This window comes from Lottia gigantea (genome assembly GCF_000327385.1).
Source record: "Lottia gigantea unplaced genomic scaffold LOTGIsca_122, whole genome shotgun sequence".
Lineage (NCBI taxonomy): Eukaryota > Metazoa > Mollusca > Gastropoda > Lottiidae > Lottia > Lottia gigantea.
This window is the reverse complement of record NW_008707266.1, coordinates 744,916-762,090: the sequence shown is the minus strand read 5'-3', so window position 1 is coordinate 762,090 and position 17,175 is coordinate 744,916. Positions and strand designations below refer to the sequence as shown.

Genomic DNA, 17,175 nt, shown 5'->3' with positions numbered 1-17,175 from the left:
AGTACATGTACAGAATGCTTCGAATAAAAATACCAGACACTGTCATTGCATGTATCTTGGACAAGGAGATACATATCGAGGTTTGCCTTGTATTCGATATTCAAAACTGGATTCAATTTAAAATCTGGCATATTGAAAAATTGTTTGTATCTTGGACAAGGAGATACACGTCAATGTTTTCAACACTAGCCTTCTGTTGCTTCTAGATTTCGTATCTAAAGATGACATACTGTTTTAGTCAAGGATCAATATTTGTGCTTATCTGGGTCTGACAAAAAATATAAACAGTCCACATTGTTTTTAGGTAGTATAAGTAGTTATAAACACCACGTATTTTACCTAAAAATAAAGTATTCATCTTTATGTTTTGAATCTAACACTGATGAGCAGAAATATTTTTGCTTGACTTTACACTGTATATAGCCCCATAGAGACATAGCCTCAATTTTCAGAAAAATTCTAATTACAAGATTTGATAAATGTTTTCTAGTTTCAGTGTGATTACATGCTTAATAACAGGGATATATTATTTGTATAAGTATTTTAAATACTAGTTCTTACAATCAATTTAACAGCACAAGTTTTTGCAAAATATATATATATATATCTGTAAGTAACCCAATATTGTTCGTGACAATTCAACACATTTTTGTTGGCTTTCTGTAAAACTCTACATCTCTCTAAATAATTTACTTAAAATTTCTAAAATATTTATTAAAACTATGAACATTGCTAGAAGTGAAAAAAAATGTATAGTAAGCATTTAAAAACAACAAACATAAGACACTACAAAATAACTATGTGGAAGGGCCAGCCCTTTTCATATCATTTGAGCATTTTGATTCATAAGAACATGCAGTATTACCTATTTTCATACAAGTTAATGAATGGCAAATTTTGTAAATTGTTCACTGAAGAAGAATATTGAACAGCAAAATTTAATAACTCAGTTATTACAGAAAAGCGGTTGTTATGAATATAAAATGTTGCTCATTATAAATGAAGGGCATGAACCGTACTGGGTCACTATAATGGTGGGACTTCAATTGAACACAAACCATAAATATAATAACACAATCAATTTTTAACACCATAATGTTTTTGCTTGTAATAAGATCTAAACATACAGGTAGAGGAAGTTAAAATAATAAAGATCAGATAGCAAATAATATCATAATTCATGATGAGTTACTTCACAAGCCATTAAAAATTCTCATAATTCTGTGTTCATATTTCAAAAAGCATATCATATAGAGGTAGATAAGTATGCATAATAATTTCATTCAAGTATTCATATAAAGATCTTTCAAAATACTCTTGTGGACCTATCATCAACAAATTAACTCACAGATGAAAGAAAATACAATCAACCAAATGTATGAAATGTGTCATGCGTCCCTCAGATTGACTCGACTAGCTCAATTGAGGAAATCACATAAAAATATACTTCCATTAACATAATTGATTCTTTATTTCATATGATATCGACGACAGTAGGTCATAAAATGATGATCATTAATTTTGTTTTATTTTCGTATCATTCAGCACCATGATATATCGTAATGGCAAGACATTTACAGTTAATAAAAACAAACCTCTGATTGGTTGATTTTGGTTTATTCACAATATTGGCCAATGAAATAACTTGAAAATATTCCATTATGATTATGATTGAATTTCTAATACTTTAATTTTTAACATTGCCTTAAAATTCCAATTTTATTTAGAAATAACCTGCTGAGTAAATCAGGACGGAATAAATAGATGTAACTTAATCACTTTTTACTTTACAAAATATCTTATCTTGATCAAAAATTTATTATATACACAATTTTATATTTCATATTGAATGATATACAAAAGTTAAATACAAATCTCCCACCTGAATGTTCAGTTTGAGTGTTCTTAACATTGACATTTTTAAATGATGCTTTCTGTTTGAAGTTTACTTTCCAAGAGACAGATTCTTCACATAATCTCATGTTTTATGGAAAATGCCATATTTGCATGCAAAAATTTCCAAAAGTGGGTTTTACAATTTGTAATAATGACAGTGATGAAAAAAAGTCAAATAAGATAAAAATATACATCTTAAAACTGCAAGGAAAATATGTACTACAAAATACAAATGTAACATACATTTGTAAAACAAGTTAAACCTATAACCATGGGGTATATAACATTTTTTTGATATTTTTTTCAAAAATTTGTCATTTTTTTTTATATATTTTTCTATTCCTGCAAATTTGTGAAAATTGAGTACAGAGAAATATAACAACTATAATAGAAAATTGACATTTAAATAACAAGTTACAACAAAATTTTAAAAGAAATTTAACTATTTCATATCAATAACTTATTTTGAAAACAAATATAAGCAGATAACTGCAAGCTGCAACATGTACTTTTATGGTAGCTCTCGTTAATCGTTGCAAGAAATTAATAATTTCATGTAAAAATAAGGAATTTATTCTTCGATTTTTGTAATTAATTAAATTCTTTAAAAAATTTATGACATTGTTTGTTTTGAAGAAGTAACTAATTTGTTTATTAAATTCGTTTTCTACATTGGATTAAGCTAGACGATAAAAATTGCAATAATAGAATTCTAAATTTAATAAAAAATATTTTAATAAATAATAAAAGCTTACTCGAACTACAAATTTTGTATTTTGTTTTAACATTATGTCCAATGATAACTTAACATTTTCTACTGAATTTCAAATATAAATTTACTGCCTATTATTTATTTTGAATCTTTAATCTATGTTATAAGGCCATTTTTTATTCCAATCTACAGTAAAAAGGGTATTTGGGAAAAGTAAACTTTAACAAATAAAATGGACATAATATTTAAAACTATTTCAAACTAGTTACATATTCTGTTTACCTTTGTCCGTAACGAGCATTTAAAGCACCAGATTTACATAAATTCTTATTTCTTTGGCGTTGTTTCTTGCCACAGGATTGGAAATCCCGAGATTTGTTAGAACGTTCAAAATGAGATCTATTGAAGGATCGAGTGGTTCTACGTTGATGCTGGCGTATACCCTTCACTCGATCAAGTGCAACGTTTAAACCTGATGATGGAGCTACTAATTGGTGTTGATGACGACGGGCAATATTGGCAACTTGTTGGGTCTCCTCTTGTTGAGTTTGCTGACGGGTTCGACTAGCAACAGGTTCTTCTTCCGTCATAGATTCTGAAGACACAGAAGAAACCATAGAAATTTCACTAACAGTACTATCACAGATTGAATTATATACAGACATACTAGGATGTTCTATTAATAGATTTTCCAATGGATGCTCACTAACGATTGAGTCCTTTCTCTTGGCAGCGAAACATGGGGGTGGGGTCACAATCCAACTTTCACTACTATTATTGACTTTAGCACGATATTTAAAATGTCCCCGACTACTTGGGCTATGAGATTCAGGAGATGTTGATTGAGAACCTCCAAAGTCTGTTTCCGTTTCCGAAGGACAGCTACTGTCCTCTTCTGGAGTATCGGACATTGGCTGATCCGTTTCCATGACAACAGATAACTTAGAGGAGGCGGTAGATTGTTGTTCTTGTTGGGTTTCATCTGTAAAATGAAACAATTTAGACCTTTATTATCACTCCTATTCTATTCATTTCAATTTCAATTAACTTTTTGAATCTTGTTTTCAAAAGTCAGCGAGTGCAAAGTAAAAAAAATCTAAACTTTGAATGCACACCAAGAAATCGTATGATAAGCTAAATATATCTAAAGGTAGCAGATGTTAGGAAAGCATATGACATGTAAAGTAGGCCTACCATTAGCTGATACTCCAAAACTCAATTTTAGATACCCTTAGCAAACTCTATTAATTCAAAGTAGCTACCATAGCTCTCAATGAGTGCTTACTTGGGTACATAAAATTTAAATTTGTCAGCTGCTAAAATGAATAAGGACTGTGTTCTTTTAAGCAGAGCAAATAGTATAATAAAGCAAAGGAGTCTACTACAAACTATTACTACTAAAATGTTACTAAAAGATTTCTAAAGGATTAATATAATGAATGAATTGATTAAATGAATGAAATGAATAGAAAAGATGAAATAAAGCTGTTCACAAATATTGCCCTTCAACAGAAACAACAATCACCGCCAATAGAGTTGGAAATCCAGGTCAAGACTGTATTCCAATACAAACAACTAATTTACATGGAATACTGGGTAAAGGTTGTCAAATTTGCAGGTATCCAGGGACAACATATGTTTGATCCAACCTGCAAATTTGTCATTAAAACAACAAAACACAAACAAAACTAGAACAGAGAGGATAGAAAGGCAAGCAATGATTAAAGCAAGAAATGAAAGAGAAAAGGATAGATTTTAATATTGTGAAGAAAAAGTGTATGCTTTCTTAAAGATAAGTTCCCTCATTTTCATTTATGAAAATGAAAATGCTAATACGTATATGAATAGAAAGTAGGTGTTCTAATGACTTGGTAAAATACCAGTTTGTCTCACATATCCATAATTAATTCGTGAGCGATCAAGAAAAGTCAAAAAATATTCTTTATTTTCCCAGACTACATACATGGACGTTTATGATTGGTTAAAACTTTTAATTATATGCAATAAGAACATAATGATATGATTAAGAATACATGATAATTCATTAGCAACACCAATTAATGAAATACATGTAGTTTTTAATTTGACACTAAAAACTAAAGAAACCCATCTTTAAAGCTTGGAACCTGACTTCCAATTTCCATGCTTAAATGTGCTATTGGTAGCTAAAACTTATCTAACCAGCAGGCCAACTTGGAAGCTTATCAATAATAATTCAGGAATAAGTTTAGGAAAAGAGATAAGAGACGAAAAATTTCAAATAATGATTTAGAATACATACCATTGACATCAACGATTATCCATCCCTCCTTACATTCCTTAGTTTTAAGGTCTACAGGGGTCGTGGACTCAGTTTCAGTGGAGCCAAAGAAAAAGTCAGTGACACTTTGCAACATGGTTAGTTACTGTTTCAAACTGTTACAAAATCTAAAATTCTTGTTAATTTCTGAAAAAAGATGATAAATAAATGTTCAAATTGATAACAACTTAAGCTTACATAATTCTGAGCTTAGAATAATTCAAATGCAATAATAACAATTGATACCGGTAATAACTTGGTAATAACTTATTTAAATATATATATATTTATATAAGCACCAAATATATATTATAAGACAAGCTTAAACTTGTTACTGTCCTAAACAATTAGTAAGCTTATAAAACAGCCAATTTACCTCAATTCCTGGTCCCTGTAAAAGTCACTTAGTTTTTCGAGGGCATGATTAAATTAATAAACTACTTTAAAAGCTCCAAATTAAATTCAACTCTATCCCATTATTAGCTCAAAAATATTCAGAACAAAAACTTAAATGAAGAATTTGCATTCAGCTCACATAATTCAAATGTTATATGAGGGCAACTCAGAGCACAATTTAGATTCATGAAGTACCTTAAAAGCCTTAAACTCATCTCACATAGACTTTGACTTACAATTTTGCATGCAAAATACAAATATTGAACTGTTTCTTCCAAACATTCCGTATGTAATAAGGTCAAATCAGGTTAAAATTAAATTTATTGATGATGTCAAAGAATTTCAATTTATGATGAAATATAGTCAGCTATTATAATAACAATAGTAGATCTTAGTAAGCAATATCATCAGATTTATTTATAACCCACATATATAACAATATTATATTATGTCATAGAATTCATTATATACAATATTTATCAGCCTATTTAAAAAATATATGCTTGAACAATATTGTATTTGATATTAATAAACATTGAATTGAATATGAAGGCACTAACAATTCTAGTCAAGAATATGCTTAGATTTACGATAAGTTATAAGAATAAAAAATCTGTAAAGCATAATGGCAATTTCAGAGAAATTGTAACAATGGTGTATTTAACAAAATACAATAAACTTATGAGTTTTGATATTTTAAATATGTTTTGCCCATAAGTATAAAAAATATATGTTTGAACAATTTTGTATTTGATATGCTTATAACATTATATTGAATATATGAAGGCATTAACAATTCTAGTCCAGAATATATGCTTAGATGTATAATAAGAATGAAAAGTCTGTTAAGATTAATGGTAATTTCAGAGAAAACAATAAAATACATTCAAAATTTATAGTTTTTTGTTGATATTTTGAATAAAAATTTAAAAGGAATTCACATATCCACTCAATACATTTTTGTTTGAAAATTCGCTAAGGCCCCTTGGGAGAGCATAAGAGCTAGAAAAATGTTTCAGGTTACATGACATTGCATGTCTCCATTAACAACAAAAAATACAGAACAGTAGTATGTAAATGTCCTATGACAAAGTGTGTTAAGGTCAGGACTCCTAACTCAGGAGGGTTAACTAAAATGATATCTTTCCATATCTGTCAAGATCTTCAAATGAACTCTTTAAGACAACTATTTTGAAAACATAAATATATCTCTTACCACTACTACTTCTTTAAAATTATCCGTTTGAAATAAATCAATCTTATTTGACTGTAGAAACTGTTGCCAAAAAGCTTCCAAGAGTTCCTATAGTTTAGGTCTGGAGGTTTCACCCTCTGAAGTCAACTTACACAATGACCAAATCCATAAAGTGTTACCTATTTAAATGGTTCTTTGTTGGTAGTAACTGAGGTACTTAACCTTTCCAGCCCCCAGTCAGGCAATGTTTGTTAATCCCAAGATTAAGAGATTATCACCAAGTATAAAGTTTATCCACCTTATCCTACTGCTGTTCGTTATAGTAAGGATTAATATATCTCGAGCGCTAATAATTGACCAATCAACCTTCCTTGAGACAGAAGTAACCAATCAAATGATTTCACCCAAAATTACAAGCGAAAGAGATGTTACACTAATAGACAATTGAAAATTAAAGCACCATGGATATTTAATTATCAAACAGAGATGACAATAATTAGTATCAAAATACCAATTATCAGAAGCCAGATGTTGAAATTCCTGTTAAGAATGCATGACAAATTTTTCAATGAATGCAATTTCAAGAGCTAGCTGACCTTATCTTAGCAAAATGTAAATTTTCAAAAATATGGCCATCTTAGATAGAAGATATGTTGGTGGTATACCCAACATTTTGTATTGACCCTTTTTGCACTAGTGGCACAGTTCCACCGGTCACATAGTAATGTGGAGTATTATATTCTATCTGCCTGTGAACCGGCTATTACCATGTGACATCACAAAATGTTAATCATATGCTTTAGTTTATTACTTAAGAGCTTAGAGTATGTGAATTTCCCTTGGAACATTTAAAGGCTTTAAGGGTCTTTAAAGATATTCATAAACTTTTACCTTTCAATACTGAAGGAAAATGGTTCACTAGATCTTACAAGAGCTTATTGAACCAAATCCTGGGAAGAATAAAATAAAATAGAAAATTGTAGAAATATAATTTGCTCAAAAGGTGACTTCAAGGTATTGTTATTTTTATGATAAATACCTAATTAGGCCTAATGGACACCAGTCTTGTTTCATTGTCAGAGGCTTTATCAAGATATTTAAACCACCCAATCTGCTACATAAATACAATCATTTACATAATATCTCAAACAATAGGAAGTGATAGGGTATATTATTAAGTATTAGGTAAAGCAGATGTTCTCAAGTATTAATTGGGCAGCCAAAGGTTAACACTTCTGAAGGTATGAAAAACAACTCTTTAAGGATTGTGACATTATGTAAACCAAGACACTAAAATGGGGTCCTTAGAGGGAAGTATGCAAAATTTACATAGGAGAAATATTTCCCTATGTTTATTTTGCTGTAATCCATACGGTAAGCTTATGCATTTCAAAATGCATGACAAATTTAAAAAGTTAAGTAAACTTTTTAAATCATTTTGACATTAATGGTATCATTTTTTTTTTAGTTAAAACTTTAAGATATTTCATGTTTCTCTTTATTTTGGTTTATAGTTTTTATAGAATTGAGCCAAAAAAAATTCCCTTTAGGAAAATATCATACTACCCCTTTATGTAGGTCCCATTTTTCTTGGATGTTGGTGCTTTTTTTTTACATTTCTGACTAGAAAAGCTTTGTGTTATGAAATAACACATCATAATATGAATATGAGAATATTAACTGGAATAACGACTATATTAATCTGTTTTATGTAAGCTTGTAATATATTTAATGCTCACATTACAAGTTACAAAGTATACCACTTACATATGATATATTTCGTCTCTGACTGCCAAGTTAAAACACTTTGAGTTTTATGTAATCAGATTGCAAAGGGTTAAGTAAAGTATCAAGTTATGAATAAAGTTGAAATATTGAAGAGTAGGAGAACTTGAACTTAACAGATCCTAAAAAAAAAACCATATCGATCCGCCAAAGCTGTGTGATTCAGTGGAAATCTAATCTAGTTATGAAGCTGTTAGTACTAAAGGCTCAATGTCAACTGACTTGCATGACCTTACTTATTATAAAGGATTATAATGACTCTTGTACTGTGGTAACAAAACCCGATGGCACAAAATTTTTAAGGGCCATTGTTGCAGGCAAAAAATACCAGTAAACAGTTACTGACAAAAACACAAAAGATTAGAAACCTCCACCATCCCATATATAAGATTCCTAATGATTCCTAAAGTCTTGGCAGAACACAGAAATATTTTCTTCATAACTATCTTATTAATATCATTAAAGTATGTATCAGAAATGATGGTAATTAAGTAAAACCTCAGTCAATTCAGGGTCTCAACTAGTTTTCTTAACCTAGGGATATGTTATAAATCTGTTTTACCAGTTGTTATTTAATATTATTTCTAACATCTCCCTTCTATCCCCATTGAAGAAATTTAGTCACTTATGAAATCATAATTGGCATAATAACGTGCAATGCAATGCAAAGATTATATCAATTTCCAAACAAAAAGGGGGCCTTTTGAATGCAGATATTGACAACCTTGTTTGTTTGAGAATGGAAAATTTTATGGTGAACATTAGATTTAGGTTAAAAGAAAAAGTGTTATTGACATAAATGGAGGCAAGAATTTAGCCAGTAGGCAGGGAAAATCAATAGCTGGAGAGAGAAGGAAAAGTGATCAACTAGCTAACCCCATTCTTTATAAGATCAATATTATACTGCACTAGGTTGGACATTGACCAATGTTTATGACCTAGTAACAGATCCTTTTCTAGTATTTGATACCAAAAGTAAATAATTTGCATAATGATGCACATTGTAATCTTATTGTAAGCCATAATAATTCTTAAATAGGCCAGAATAGTGAACACTATAAACTTAGAGCTCCTGTATTTTCACAATAAACATGATTATTGCTTTCTTTATCTTTTCAAATGATTCTAGCCACAAATATTTTTTCTTGGAATTCTGATCCATTGAAAGAAGATGCCATGGTTTCATCAATGATAAGGATCTTAGATTTTAATTAAATATAATCTGAAATATGTTATCTTCACACCAGTATGGCCATACAAACAAAAATCAATAGTAAGTAGATCTTTTGTTGCATTTTAATTGAGATATGGTCTCACTCTCTGTCTTTGTTCGAGGTTTGTTTCCATCACAATTTATGGATTGACTTTCTTACAACAATCTGGCAGTATAGACGACTTGTGGACCCCCTACAGTTGACATCTTTAATTAAACCAATTGACATTATGTGATCAACAATGTGGTGGACAAAACAACTCAAAAACACATGAATAAAGGCAGGAATTTAATATAAGTTGTCCCTTTCCACACACAACATAATTAAATATTCAAAATAAAGCAGCCAACATAAACTGCATATCCAACTATTATATTTGATCTTTATATTGGTTTCAATATATAACAACTGGATTTTTTTTTACATATTTGTCTTTTTAAAAGCCCACAGAGAAAAAAAATGCCTTGCAATTACTTAAGAGGTATTCAAAATAAATTACCTGGCTTTAAATATGTGCATATGCCACTCTTTTAGTTTCAACTTTCTCTATTCTGATATATAAGCTTATGTTGAGAGAACTTTTACAAGATGTCAAAAACTGTTTGGATTATAATTGTTTATAGGACAGAGACATTAGAATGGACAGATCTAAAAGGGTATGGAAGTAGTACGATTAATGTTAAAAGTAACCCAAATTAACAGGCCAGGAAACCTCTTCCTTATCCCTTTAAGCATGTGATATAAAACTTATCTATCTTGACTCATTAATAATTATCACTAATCACTGTATATAATTAACCCTATAGTAGTTTATCATTGTACAGGTCATCATGGTGCTGTAACAGGTTGTTGGCAGCCACACAAAATGTATCAGCTTTATAGCTATCAACCTTGATATTTATAAACAGTTTAACAGTTGGTGAAAACTAGAGAAAAACAACAAGTCCTTGCTAATTCTTTCATTATCAACTCCCTCCCACCATGTCTATTTAAAGGGTCTGAAAAGGTTTTAAGGCAGACAAAATGGATAAGTGAGATTGTTTAGGTTGATTATAATTATTTTTATTTGATAATCCTAAGTGTTCAATGAATGCAACCTTAAAGCTATACCCCCCCCCCCCCCCCCCCCCCAAAAAAAATCCTACTCAATGAAAGTAAGTTAACTCTTTAACAAGCTATAAACACTTCTGATATTTTCAGATATATCACTGCCATTAATTACAGGATCATTTCTTTTCCCTTTAAACTGGTTCCTACGAACATTACACTCACAATTTGGCAAATTGACAATATCTCTCATTTTACTGATTAGGCAAATTACATGATATCATTACGGTCAATCACCACAAGCAAATATATTTACAAAAAAATCCATCAAACAACCTTCAACTTTTCATGATCTTCTGTAATGTAGAGAACAAGAATCCTAGATCAGCCACCCAACCAGTTTGTCTGTCATCAAAATATTCTAATTAATTTGCAAAGTGATTTGGCTAAGAGTGATGAAGAATTAATATTCCATGAACATTAAAAAAAATTTTTATTTGAAATTTTTCACATGTGTAAGCTTAGGGGTAAACTTATATCAAAAATCTGATCAATAGTGAAATAATGAAAAATGTACAAATCAAAAAAATATATTCATTTTTCAATAAATGCCTTTATTCCATCTAGTATCAAGGTCTTCTAAACTTTCGCCTCTGGCATGTCAAATAATAACAATCTTAAATGTTTAGAATTAGATCTAGTATCCAGTATTTTTACAATAAAATGTAATATAATCATTGAGTCAAATCTATAAATTGACTATGTCAATTCTGACCTCCATGACAACACAGCTTTCTCTGACACTGACCACTGAACCAGAACTTTCCTGCGCAATTCATCAATTATTCGGGCAAATGTTAGACCTTTTACACACCCTGATATAGACGACTTACATTCAAAATACAATTATTGAATAACAAATTTTGAAACAAACACCAAATCTAAATGGGTTTCATATAAATATAGAGTTAAATCAGCGCTAGATCGAGGCGTTTATTTTTATTGATAATTTTTTCTCGTCAGCCTTGTTTCTAAAAATAAACATGACCTTCATAGCGTCAGCTGACATTCAACTGCAAATATTTCCATTTTCTACAAAACTTTGCAAGGTTAATTCATTGAAAAAGGTCTAAGAACCATTAAACGGTCGTATTACACCCAAGGCAGTTCGAAAAGCAAGTGTTTCCATTTTGTTTGACGAAAAAATTTATGTGACAGTTGAACAAAACATAGGAAAATGGCGAATCTTTTCTCATAACAACAACAAAATATCAAAATTTTCCAATCCAATTTCAAGTAAGAAAACTATCAATGCGATGGTACTTACCAGACAGACTGGTTGTTTACGAAGTAGATTAACAAAAAAACTTGTAGATTAAAAAACTGCGTTGCCTTTAATTATTGTATAAGGAAAATTTTACAGAGCTGTCAAACTATCAGCTGAGAAAGACTTGAACCCAACAAATCTGCACTACTGTGACGTCATTTCTTTGTTTATGTTCTGAACTTTGATTCTGATTGGCTGTCGTGTAGCAACGTGTTACTTAAAATAGACCTAATATTAATATTCAATGAGCGTCACCTCCTTATAAGGAATTGACAGCGCGTGGCTATGTTTATATCACGTGATAGGCAGCTGAGTTTTGACAGTTCACAAGTGGTTGTTTATGTAAAAGTATGTCATGTCACTAGATACACAGTAAAAATAATTATTTGATCACGCACTTACTGATTTTTTTTAAAAATAAGCCACAAGTAAGCTGCACGAATCTAAAATTTTAGCATAGACAATTATATAAATGGGCTGAATCGATTTTTGAAAACTTGAAAAACAATATAATGAGTTAAATAAGCTGTGGCCATGATATGGATTGACAGCAATAAATATTCACGCACTAATTTATATTGGCATATTCATTGTGTGTGTTGTAATTTTAAATTCAACTCATTACGTCGAAACAAATTGCAAATTAAATTTTTTAATCCATCTGACCCTAGCTAAACTCTAATTTGTGTAATGAAACAAACAATTAATCAATTTCGAGAATATTGAAGAATACAGAAAACATCATTCATTGTGGGCTACGGAAAAATATATATTTTTTTAAGAATTGCAGCAGATGTTCAATTCCTCTTAAGCGCAGTTGTTCACAATAGGTTCAATAACCAATGTGTCTGTTTGTGCAAGTGCAAAAATGTTACTGTTATGGAAGGGAGAGAACTACAGTTAATATCTCCACAGACTACATTCGAACTCATTTTCGAAACCCTAAAGGTAGTTGTAACATAATATATAAACAAATATCGTTTGAACTAAACACTATATGGGGGATAAAAAACACAAGATGTTTAGGACAGAAATGAAACGGTACGAAAGTAGTTAGTCAGCCAAACAGCTCTCTGATAGAATTTATAAAGGAAAATTAATACATAAAAAGCTTTTGTTCATTGACAGAAACCAATATTTATACTAATAACAAACTAATCTTTTGTATCTTATCCCCACTCTCTACACCTCATATTGCTCCTGAAATCAATGGCATGTTTTGCCACCAACGGGTAGAAACAGCCTACACAGGATAGGACTGACAGCTTTCGACACTCGGTCAAAATACTTTCCTACGGCCCCACCCCAAATAGTAAGCTAATGGTGATAATACTCCCCAATCGTGTTACTTGCCGTCACCTACCTGTTCACAATTTCTAACAGATGTAAACGAGAATAGTGGATCATAGGCGAACATGAACTCAAATAGAAAATGTCAAAATGAATATATAATACTTTAATTACAACAGAAACAATTTTACGGATAAATGAATTGACGGTCACTTGTAAAGTGCATACAATATACATCTGTGTCATTAAAGCCCAACGCAGACGAGGAACATTTCGAACAAATATATTTGTTTACCGTTATCCGCAGACGACAAACATAATTCCGCAGACGACGAACATTTAGCTCGAACAATACGCCAGTGCCACGGAAAATCACATGACCTGCCTTGTTTATCAGCCTTGTTTGAAAGTCGCACATTTTTTTTTGTGAGGCTCATAATAGTGTACTACGATGACACAAGTCATCATAACAATACAATAATTTCATTATTTTTCTAAATATCTTAATGCTTACGAGAAAATTGAAGATCAGAAAAGCATGAACGACGACAATATGAAGTGTCATGTTCGTTAGAGCATTATATTTCCCTATAAATATAAACACATACAAATATTATATTCACCATTCAAGCGATATCAGGTAAAAAAAAATATGGTTGTCACCGGTATAAATGTTGTTCTTATAAGAATGGACACTTATGACTTTAGTACGGAGAACTGCAGATATATACACAATTTCTTGCTGTTGGCAAAACTTTTCAATAGCTATTGTACACATAGGTCTACACAATATACCAAATGATAAAACTTTATAAACTTTTCCTTTGAAAATGATATGAGTACGACAAATATCATACGTTGTCTATTAAAATCATAAATCGTTACAGCTATCCTTGAAATTTTGGGTGGCAAGTTAAAAAATATTAAACGGATCTCTCTTAATTTGATCTGGATTCTTTGGTTTCCGTATTGTCATCATGAGTTGCTTCTTCATATGAAGGTGGCTGATATACACCATTCTGCTGTTGGTAATGCATTCCTGAAAAGTAATATTTCAATAAATATTTAAACATCCAGAGAGCTAATGTAACGTTCAAGGGAGGCACTATTTCAGAATAAGTTACTCTATTTCAAGATTAAAGGAGACAACCATTACTAAAAAGAGATAAGCTTGAAGATAAATTTTAAAATAGTAAAACAACACATCCATTTTATGAAGATTGAGAATTGTGGAGACCTGTGGAAGTATCTGTAACCAAGTTGACATTTCATGCAATGTCTAGTATATAACAGTATACCATAGCAAGACGTAGATAAAATGTGGGGCCACAATTAAAAAAATGTCTAAGCCCTCCACAAATAAGCCCTTTTGTATCCATACTTCGGATAAAATTTACAAGACAACCCTTCATAAGACTGAAAGTGTTGACGATTCAGTGTGTAATAGGCGTTTGAAACATACTACATGCTATTAAAAGTATTATAGCAAGCGTACCTGGTTGTCCTGGATGAACTTGTGGTTGAAATGGAGCTGGGCCTGGATAGCCATATTGGGACTGTACAATCGTAACATTTGGTAAATGTTGGTGTGAATACTGGTATGGTGGGTAAGGCATTCCTGGCTGCACATAAGCTCCCTGTGGTGGTGGTGCGGTGGCACCGTAGTTGTACATCTGAGGTTGACCTGGTCCTGGAGTGATGTTAGGTGTAACAAGAGAATCTCCAGAAGTTCTTGAATTCACTTGACCATTAAAGTGCTGTTGTGTCTGCTTCACAAGTTCTTTATTTTCAAGCATATGTTTGTTGAATTCCTTTACCATGCAAGGTAATCTGCAGAAATCTATCAACCAGCCAATGCCAAATAAACCAAATGTAAAGAAGTACAAGAAACCCCAGAGATAACGTCGTAGATAGAAATGGTGAAAGCCAAGCCAACCCAATGGGAACCATAATACGTACATATCATCAATGTACTTCAAGCTTTCGTCTCTTTTTCCATTGCCTTCTTCTCTTGCTCGTATTACTAAATGGTAACATCTAAACCAATCAACAACCCATCCAACTCCCAATAAACCAAACGTGAAAGTGTATAGAATACCCCAAATAGGTCTGTTCAGATAGTAATGGTGAAGTCCTAATATTCCAAATGGCGATACACATAAGACATAGCTGGCAAACATGGAATGAGGTTCGTAAACTTTAACTTCACTGTTACAATCATTGACCATATGGGGTATACGGAATAAATCGACCAACCAACCAATTCCACACAGACCGAACGTGAAGAAATACAGAAGCCCCTGTGCAGGTCTGTTGAGGTAGAACAAATGGAAACCTGAAAAAATTAGATAAATGGATTCTTAAGACAGATTTAATGTACGTATCACCGTTTAGATGACCAAAGCTTTCAATCTGCTGGTCCAGAAAGTGTACTCATTTCATATCAAGGAATATAACAGATAAGTCGAAAACTTGCAAAAATGATTTGCTATGTACCAGTAGGGTAGGCTACTTACCCAAAATGCCAAATGGAAACCACAATAAATAAGCATCAACTTTTTGCTTTCTTTTCTCTCTTGAAGCATCTCTTATGCGGGCATTAGCTTCCTTGACAAGACATGGTATTCTACAGATGTCCACGATCCAACCAACACCAAGCAGTCCGAAGGTACAGAAATATGCCACAAAGAACCATGGTCTTCTTAGATACAGGTGATGAGCACCAATGACTCCCAATGCGATGCAAAGAACATAAGCATCAACTATAGATTTCTCTTGAGCTTTGATAGGGGTAACTACTACATGAGCCTGTCGCGTTATGTGAGGTGCCCCAACCATGACAGTCGTATTTGGTACATATGCTGGTTGTTGCATTGGTTGAATAAAACTGATATTGGAAGCTGGCTGTTGTTGACCATGATTTTGTTGTTGTTGTTGTTGTTGTTGTTGTTGATCTGGGTGGGGATAAACTGGGTTTCCATCCTTGGAAGATGGAGGGTGTCCTGATTTACTCATACTGAAATAGAAGGAAAAAGGATTTGAGATACGCATAGATAATTGTCTAATCAACCAATATCGGCTAAACTTTCAATTAAAACCAAATATTTCTGGAAACACTCCTGCTGTATATGGTTTTGTGACCACGTTTGCAATCTAGTTGTTGTTTGTTGCGAGGACAATATGAGGCAAAACGTATTGATGAGGTATAATATTTATAAGGTGTGGATAAGATTGTAAACGATTGCAGTACACAAGCACAAAAATTTTCAAATTTCAAAAATTAAACACATACTGAATCGTGTAAGAGTCCTAGAAGACCCAATTATTCCACTATGACGATATCCAATGACCGTTATTGTCCTTTTTTTATCGCACTGTTCAAATTTTATAGAATGAACAAACATTATTATAGTACATTTTATTCTTAGTTTCAATAAAAATGTTTGAAGTTTGAATTTGAGATACATATACATCATATAATAATACTAAATACGAAAAAATAGTATTACCTGTGGACTTTTCAAAACTGTTCTGTTATCAAACACTAAGGGAATATATTTATAGTAACATCGTCAGAGATAGCATTTATTTAACTTTACCTCAAAGTCTTATGACCAAATCACGTGTTCCTAGATAAAAACCTATATATTGCCTTTCATTGGTAATAGTTTAATAATAAGTTAACAGAAATAGGAAAAACTTGATAAATTATTCTTATATACAATGTCTGACTTATTGACTATGACTGTTCTATGGTTGTCAAGTGCAGGCTATTTATATTTGAATGGTGAAAATTGTTCATTCTTGAAGTATATCCTTTAAAGGCGTGGCAACTGTAATTTGTTTCAGTGTAGAACGCTGTAAAGAGATTGTACCCCTTTTTGTGTATCGGGCTCATTTATGGCTTTTATTTTCACTTTTCCAACGTCTTAAGTTCCTGTTATTATAGTAAAGTTGAACGATATGACGACACTAACTTAAAACCTACTAATGGTATCTAAGATTCAAAGTGCC

At 31.6% G+C, this 17,175-nt stretch overlaps 2 protein-coding genes across 2 annotated transcripts; both read right to left on the bottom strand.

Annotated features, from left to right (window-relative positions):
* Positions 1-958: 958 nt before the first annotated feature.
* LOTGIDRAFT_237919 (hypothetical protein) lies at positions 959-6,633 on the bottom strand. Its single transcript, XM_009048494.1, has 3 exons — positions 6,520-6,633; positions 4,890-5,054; positions 959-3,590 (listed from the first exon to the last, which is right to left on the bottom strand). The coding sequence occupies exons 2-3, from the start codon at positions 5,002-5,004 to the stop codon at positions 2,887-2,889; spliced, it is 819 nt and encodes a 272-aa protein (XP_009046742.1). The 5' UTR covers positions 5,005-5,054; positions 6,520-6,633; the 3' UTR covers positions 959-2,886.
* A 6,673-nt stretch (positions 6,634-13,306) lies between these two features.
* On the bottom strand, positions 13,307-16,697 carry LOTGIDRAFT_237918 (hypothetical protein). The gene is made up of 4 exons (XM_009048493.1): positions 16,671-16,697; positions 15,678-16,177; positions 14,657-15,496; positions 13,307-14,200 (listed from the first exon to the last, which is right to left on the bottom strand). The coding sequence occupies exons 2-4, from the start codon at positions 16,174-16,176 to the stop codon at positions 14,100-14,102; spliced, it is 1,440 nt and encodes a 479-aa protein (XP_009046741.1). The 5' UTR covers position 16,177; positions 16,671-16,697; the 3' UTR covers positions 13,307-14,099.
* Positions 16,698-17,175: the final 478 nt, after the last annotated feature.

Bases quoted from the DNA above. Each gene is read 5' to 3' on its own strand.
- LOTGIDRAFT_237919 (XM_009048494.1), bottom strand. From the start codon at position 5,004: ATGTTGCAAAGTGTCACTGACTTTTTCTTTGGCTCCACTGAAACTGAG. The intron at 3,591-4,889 runs GTATGTATTCTA...TTCATTTTACAG, and splicing joins GATAATCGTTGATGTCAATG to ATGAAACCCAACAAGAACAA.
- LOTGIDRAFT_237918 (XM_009048493.1), bottom strand. From the start codon at position 16,176: ATGAGTAAATCAGGACACCCTCCATCTTCCAAGGATGGAAACCCAGTT. The intron at 15,497-15,677 runs GTAAGTAGCCTA...TAATTTTTTCAG, and splicing joins GTTTCCATTTGGCATTTTGG to GTTTCCATTTGTTCTACCTC. The intron at 14,201-14,656 runs GTACGCTTGCTA...ATTACTTTTCAG, and splicing joins AGTTCATCCAGGACAACCAG to GAATGCATTACCAACAGCAG.